Source organism: Frankliniella occidentalis, unplaced genomic scaffold, assembly GCF_000697945.3.
Source record: "Frankliniella occidentalis isolate FOCC.00 unplaced genomic scaffold, Focc_3.1 Scaffold66, whole genome shotgun sequence".
Taxonomy (NCBI): Eukaryota; Metazoa; Arthropoda; class Insecta; order Thysanoptera; family Thripidae; genus Frankliniella; species Frankliniella occidentalis.
The window spans coordinates 1,713,288-1,720,562 of record NW_026267196.1 but is presented as its reverse complement, the minus strand read 5'-3'; the positions used below and the strand labels follow the sequence as shown (position 1 = coordinate 1,720,562).

The 7,275-nt window shown below is 61.5% G+C and overlaps 1 protein-coding gene across 1 annotated transcript in view; it reads left to right on the top strand.

Moving 5' to 3' along the window:
• Positions 1–80: 80 nt before the first annotated feature.
• Positions 81–7,275, top strand: part of LOC127749572 (dynein axonemal heavy chain 5-like) — a gene marked incomplete at its 5' end in the record, with an annotated part of 7,568 nt that continues 373 nt past the window's right edge. Inside the window, 10 exons of the mRNA XM_052268280.1 lie at positions 81–463; positions 548–893; positions 970–1,247; positions 1,332–1,711; positions 1,785–2,526; positions 2,604–3,308; positions 3,389–3,781; positions 4,016–6,412; positions 6,501–6,695; positions 6,794–7,056. Of these exons, the coding sequence (XP_052124240.1) occupies positions 81–463; positions 548–893; positions 970–1,247; positions 1,332–1,711; positions 1,785–2,526; positions 2,604–3,308; positions 3,389–3,781; positions 4,016–6,412; positions 6,501–6,695; positions 6,794–7,056 (6,082 nt within the window). The remainder of the gene's footprint in view (positions 464–547; positions 894–969; positions 1,248–1,331; positions 1,712–1,784; positions 2,527–2,603; positions 3,309–3,388; positions 3,782–4,015; positions 6,413–6,500; positions 6,696–6,793; positions 7,057–7,275) is intronic.

Here is a 7,275-nt window from a genome sequence, read left to right as displayed (position 1 = left end):
GGAGGGAGGGAGGGGGAAAAGGGGAAAAGTACAGCCAGTTGCTGGTTCTGAATGTTCAACGACCTTCTTCTTGCTCGTAGGAGATCACGTGTGGATGGTCCTGGACGGACCCGTGGACAGCATCTGGATAGAGAACCTCAACTCTGTCCTCGACGACAACAAGACTCTTACCCTGGCCAACGGAGATCGACTCTCAATGGCGCCGACCTGCAAGATTATCTTCGAGCCCCACAACATCGACAACGCCTCCCCGGCCACCGTCTCGCGTAACGGCATGGTGTACATGAGCTCCTCGGGGCTGGACTGGAAGCCCGTGGCGGAGGCGTGGCTGCGTAAGCGCAGCACGCGTGAGAACGAGGTGTTCATGAACCTGTTCCAGTACTCTTTCGACGACCTGTACACGTGGGGCACCCAGAACGTGGTGCTCACCATGAAGGTCCTGCAGTGCAACGTCGTGCTCCAGGTCAGTACTCCAGGAGCTGCAGGTTGTCGGTTTGTCCCCGCGGGCTGCTCTCACAGCGCATCCTCCCCCTCCCCGTTGCCGCAGATGCTGACCATCCTCCAGGGGCTGGTGCCGCCGCAGTATGAGGAGAGCGTGGAGGAGGTCCCGGAGGAAGGCACCGAACCCGTTGAGGAGGACGAGCCTCGGGACCCCGTGCTCGAGGACGTGGTCGAGGACGTGGACCGGGACGACCCCATGCGGCACCTCACCCCCGAGCACCTGGCGCGCCTCTACGTGTTCGCCCTGGCCTGGGGGATGGGCGCGCTGCTCGAGCTGGGCGACCGTAAGAAGTACGACCAGTACCTGCGGCAGAACTTCCCCCAGCTGGACATGCCCGCCTCCCGGTACCACCCGGAGGCCACAGTGTTCGACTTCGTTGTCAGCCAGACCGGTAGGTGAAGAGTGGGACGCGCGCCACGTCACAAAACGAGCTTGGCGTTGTCAGCTGTCACGTGTTCTGCTTCCAGGCAAGTGGGACCACTGGAGCACCATGGTGCCGACCTACTCGTACCCGGAGATGAGCACGCCCGACTTCGGCAGCATCATGGTGCCCATCGTGGACAACGTGCGCATCAACTACCTGATCCACTGCATCGCCCACCAGGAGCGCGCCGTGCTCCTCATCGGCGAGCAGGGCTCCGGTAAGACCGTCATGATGAAGAGCTACATGAAGAGTGCCAACCCCGAGGTCTACCTCAACCGCAGCTTCAACTTCTCGTCCGCCACGAGCCCCTACCAGTTCCAGGTGACAGTGACAACCCCACTCTGGCCCTTCTTGTAAATAAAACTGATCCTCTCCGTCTTTTACCGAACTATTACTTATTTCCAGAAAACCATCGAGAGCTACGTGGAGAAGCGCATGGGCAGTACGTTCGGCCCGGCGGGCGGAAAGAAAATGATGGTGTTCGTGGACGACGTCAACCTGCCGCAGATCAACGAGTGGGGTGACCAGGTGACCAACGAGATCGTCCGCCAGACCATGGACATGAAGGGCTTCTACAGCCTGGAGAAGCCCGGCGAGTTCACCACCATCGTGGACATGCAGTTCGTCGCGGCCATGGGGCAGCCCGGCGGCGGCCGCAACGACATCCCCTCCCGACTCAAGCGCCAGTTCGCCGTGTTCAACTGCCCGCTGCCCTCCGACGAGTCCATCGACAAGATCTTCCGCGTCGTTGGCGAGGGCCACTACAACATGAAGCGTGGTTTCAGGTCAGTATCCTGGCGGACTGTTCGGTTCGGGCGCCACTCTCGCTGACGCCCTTGTTTCTTTCCCTCCCCATAGCCCCGACGTGCGGGTCCTGGTGAAGAAGTTGATCCCGCTGACGCGCCTGCTGTGGCACTCCACCCGCGCCAAGCTGCTGCCCACGCCCGCCAAGTTCCACTACGTGTTCTCGCTGCGTGACCTGTCCCGCATCTGGCAGGGCATGGTGGGCACGCTGTCCACCGTCATCGACGCGGAGCACGTCCTGCTCATCCTGTGGAAGCACGAGGTGACGCGGGTCTTCTCGGACCGCTTCACGCTCACCTCGGACAAGGAGTGGTTCGACTCGGAGCTCATGCGCCAGCTGGAGGAGTCGCTCGGGCCCAACTACGTCGAGATGGCGCAGCCCAACCCGGTCTTCGTGGACTTCATGAGGGACGCGCCCGAGCCCACGGGCGAGGAGGGCGAGGACGCCGACATGGAGCTGCCCAAGGTGTACGAGCCGGTGGCCGACTTCCGCGAGCTGCACGAGCGCCTCGACATGTTCCTGGCCCAGTTCAACGAGATGGTGCGAGGCGCGGGCATGGACCTCGTCTTCTTCCCGGACGCCATGCTCCACCTCGTCAAGATATCCCGGGTGATCCGCCACCCCCGCGGCAACGTCATGCTGGTAGGGGTGGGCGGCTCCGGGAAGCAGTCGCTCACCAAGCTGGCCTCCTTCATCGCGGGCTACAAGACGTTCCAGATTACGCTCACCCGCTCCTACAACGTGGCTAACTTCCTGGAGGACCTGAAGCTGTTGTATCGCTCCTGTGGCGTGCAGGTGCGAAATTGCCCACATGACTGTTATAATGGACTGATAACTGAACGTACCATGTAATATTTGATATCGTTCTGCAGGGCAAGGGGACGACGTTCATCTTTACAGACCTGGACATCAAGGAGGAGGGCTTTCTGGAGTACCTCAACAACATCCTGTCCTCGGGCGTCATCTCGAACCTGTTCACGCGCGACGAGCAGGCCGAGATCATCTCTGAACTCACGCCCGCCCTCAAGCGGGAGAACCCCAAGCGCACGCTCACCCAGGAGCTCGTCATGGACTTCTTCCTGGCGCGCACGCTCCAGAACCTACACGTCGTCTTCTGCTTCTCTCCCGTCGGCGAGAAGTTCCGCAACCGCGCGCTCAGGTTCCCGGCCCTCGTGTCCGGCTGCACCATCGACTGGTTCCAGCCGTGGCCGCGCGACGCCCTGGTGCAGGTCGCCAAGCACTTCCTGCACGACTTCGAGATCGCCTGCACGGCCCAGGTCAAGGCCGAGCTCGTCGAGACGCTGGGCTCCATCCAGGACGTGGTGGCCGCCACCTCCACCGAGTACTTCCAGAGGTTCCGGCGCGCCACCCACGTCACCCCCAAATCGTACCTCAACTTCATCGCGGGCTACAAGGCCATCTACCAGGGCAAGCAGCGGCAGCTGGCCGAGGGCGCGCGCCGCATGGACACGGGCTTGGCTAAGCTGGAGGAGGCCAGCCTGTCGGTGGAGAGCCTCAAGCAGGACCTGGCCGAGATGGAGCAGGAGCTGCAGCACGCCTCGGAGAAGGCCGAGAGGGTAAGCCCCGCCCCTCCAAACCCCTACCAATCCTCCCCTTCTCTGGTGCTGGGGGTGCTTAGTGTTCTTCTGTTCGACAGGTTCTCATCGAGGTGACGGAACGCGCGATGCAGGCCGAGACAGTCAAGAACCAGGTGATGAAGGTCAAGGAGAAGGCGGAGGCGCTCGTGTCGTACATCGCCAAGGAGAAAGTGTTTGCGGAGCAGAAGCTGGAGGCGGCCAAGCCCGCCCTGGAGGAGGCCGAGAACGCTCTCAACACCATCAAGCCGGCGCACATCGCCACGGTGCGCAAGCTGGGCCGGCCGCCGCACCTCATCATGCGCATCATGGACTGCGTGCTCATCCTCTTCCAGAGGAAGCTGCACGCCGTCATCGGCGACACGGCGGCCTCCTGCCCGAAGCCGTCCTGGGCCGAGTCGCTCAAGATGATGGCCAGCACCACCTTCCTGTTGCAGCTGCAGAACTACCCCAAGGTGAGTAGTAGCGAGCGATGACGCGCTCACGGGCTGGTGCACACACCGTAGTGCTGCGGGATTGCATACCCGCTCGGGCCGCAGGGGCCATGCGGCGATTAACACACCTTTTCAATGATTTATTTTTACTGATTTTTGAACACTTATTCGAAGTGCGCGCCGTTCCTACCGAAAGGCTGCCTACTGGATCAACCTGTCTTATCAAGCAGCGCTAACATAAATATCTTGCTCCAGGACATCATCAACAACGAGATGGTGGAGTTGCTGCAGCCCTACTTCGAGATGGACGACTACAACATGGACACGGCCAAGCGCGTGTGCGGCGACGTGGCCGGGCTGCTGTCCTGGACCAAGGCCATGTCCTTCTTCCACTCGGTCAACAAGGAGGTGCTGCCGCTCAAGGCAAACCTCACGCTGCAGGAGGCGCGCCTCAAGGTGGCCATGGAGGACCTGGCCGGCGCCGAGAGCCAGCTGAGCGACCGGGAGCGCGCGCTGCAGGAGGTCAAGGACCAGTACGACGCGGCCGTGAGCGAGAAGCAGCGCCTCACGGACGCGGCCAACGTGTGCCTCAGGAAGATGACGGCCGCCACGGCGCTCATCAACGGCCTGGGCGGAGAGAAGGTGCGCTGGACGGCGCAGAGCAAAGAGTTCAAGGCGCAGCTCGGCCGCCTCGTCGGGGACGTCCTGCTGGCCACGGGCTTCCTCTCGTACGCCGGCCCCTACAACCAGGAGTTCCGGGCCAACCTCGTCAACACGTGGATGCGCATCCTCAAGACCAGGGTCATCCCCTTCACCAAGGACCTCAACATCACCAACATGCTGGTCGACAGCGCCGAGGTGTCCGAGTGGACGCTGCAGGGACTCCCCAACGACGAGCTGTCCGTGCAGAACGCGCTCATTGTCACGAAGTCCAGTTCGTACCCGCTGCTCGTCGACCCGCAGAACCAGGGCAAGATGTGGATCAAGAACAAGGAGACGTCCAACGAACTCCAGATCACGTCGCTCAACCACAAGTACTTCCGCACGCACCTCGAGGACTCGCTCTCCCTTGGGCGGCCCCTGCTCATAGAGGACGTCGGGGAGGAGCTGGACCCTGTCATCGACAACGTCCTGGAGAAGAACTTTATCAAGTCTGGCTCCATCGAGAAGGTGGTGGTGGGTGACAAGGAGTGCGACGTGATGCCCGGTTTCATGCTCTACATCACCACCAAGTTACCCAACCCAGCCTACTCGCCCGAGATCAGCGCCAAGACTTCCATCATCGACTTCACCGTCACCATGCAGGGCCTGGAGGACCAGCTGCTGGGACGCGTCATCCTCATGGAGAAGTGCGACTTGGAGGCGGAGCGCGTCGCTCTGTTCGAGTCTGTGATGCAGAACCAGCGCAGCATGAAGGAGCTCGAGACCAACCTGCTGTGCCGCCTCACCTCGTCAGAGGGCTCACTGGTGGACGACGAGGCCCTCATCCAGGTGCTGCAGGAGACCAAGCTCACCGCGGAGGAGGTGAACGCCAAGCTCAAGGTGTCCGGCCAGACGGAGCGCAAGATCACGGTGGCGCGGGAGGAGTTCCGCGCCGTGGCGGCCCGCGGCTCCATCCTCTACTTCCTGATTGTGGAGATGAGCAACGTGAACAGCATGTATCAAAACTCGCTCAAACAGTTCCTCATCATTTTCGACAACTCCATCACCAAGTCGACCAAGAGCGCCATCACCGACGAGCGCATCGAGATCATCCTGCGCTACCTCACGCACCAGGTGTGGGCCTTCACCCTGCGCAGCCTGTACGAGCGGCACAAGGTGCTGTTCACGCTCATGCTGGCCATGAAGATCGACTGCCACAAGGGGGGCATCAGCCACGCCGAGTTCATGGCCTTCATCAAGGGGGGCGCCTCGCTCGACCTGAACGCCGTGCAGCCCAAGCCCTTCCGCTGGATCCTGGACATCACGTGGCTCAACCTGGTCGAGATCAGCAAGCTGTCCGTGTTCGGGGACGTGCTCACGCGCATCGAGCAGAACGAGCGCGAGTGGCGGGCGTGGTACGAGAAGGAGCGGCCGGAGGAGGAGGACATCCCCTGCGGCTACCAGAAGAGCCTGGACGTGTTCCGGAAGCTGCTGCTCATCCGGTCCTGGAGCCCGGACCGCACGCTGTCGCAGGCGCGGCGCTACATCAGCGAGTCCCTGGGCCCCGAGTACGGCGAGGGCCGCATCCTGGACCTGGAGGCCACGTGGAGCGAGTCCGAGCCGCGGTCGCCGCTCATCTGCATCCTCTCCATCGGCTCGGACCCGTCTCCGCAGATCACGGCGCTGGCCAAGGCCAAGGAGATCCCGCTGCGCTCCGTGTCCATGGGCCAGGGCCAGGAGCTGCACGCACGCCGCCTCATCTCGGACAGCATGCAGGGCGGCGGCTGGGTGCTGCTGCAGAACATCCACCTGTCGCTGCCCTTCTGCAGCGAGGCCATGGACGCCCTGGTGGAGACGGACACGGTGCACGAGTCGTTCCGCCTCTGGATGACCACCGAGGTGCACACGGAGTTCCCCATCGGCCTGCTGCAGATGGCCATCAAGTTCACCAACGAGCCGCCGCAGGGCATCCGGGCCAGTCTTAAGCGCACCTACCAAAATATTACGCAGGTGAGGCGAATAAGGGGTTGGGGAGACCTCGGCGCAGGGGCTGTTCGTCGCGTACACGACCTTGCTGACCTGCCTATTGTGTTCGCAGGACACGCTGGACTACTCGACGCAAAACCAATGGCCGCCCCTGCTGTACGCCGTCGCCTTCCTGCACACCGTCGTGCAGGAGCGGCGCAAGTTCGGGCCCCTCGGCTGGAACGTCCCCTACGAATTCAACCAGGCCGACTTTGCCGCCAGCGTGCAATTCATCCAAAATCACCTGGACGACATGGATCCAAAGAAGGTGAGACTCTTGCAGCAAGCGATGTCGAAAACTGGAATGGATAGTGTGATTATTGACTGGGACTTCCCTGATTTCCGAAACGTTGCTCACACGCACAGGGCATCTCGTGGCCCACGGTGTGCTACATGCTGGGCGAGGTGCAGTACGGCGGGCGGGTGACGGACGACTTCGACAAGCGCCTGCTCACCACCTTCACCCAGGTGTGGTTCTGCGACGTGCTGCTGCGCCCGGGCTTCGAGTTCTACCGCGGCTACCGCGTGCCCATCACCCGCAACCTCAACGGCTACGTGGACTACATCACCAGCCTCCCGCTCACGGACACGCCCGAGGTGTTCGGCCTGCACGCCAACGCGGACATCACGTAAGTGAAACCATCTGTGAAAATAGCAATGAGTCGTACAGTAATTACATTTTTTTGGAGGGTTCCTTTTCTCTACGACTCTCGTTATTTTAGTCTCCCCACCGGATAATTGTTACCTGCGAGGAAACAGTGGTTATGGTTTATGGTTTCCGAAACAAATGCATTTACTACACTGATTTTTTCAAAAAGTTCTGTGAACCGCGTGAACCCTTACCCCAC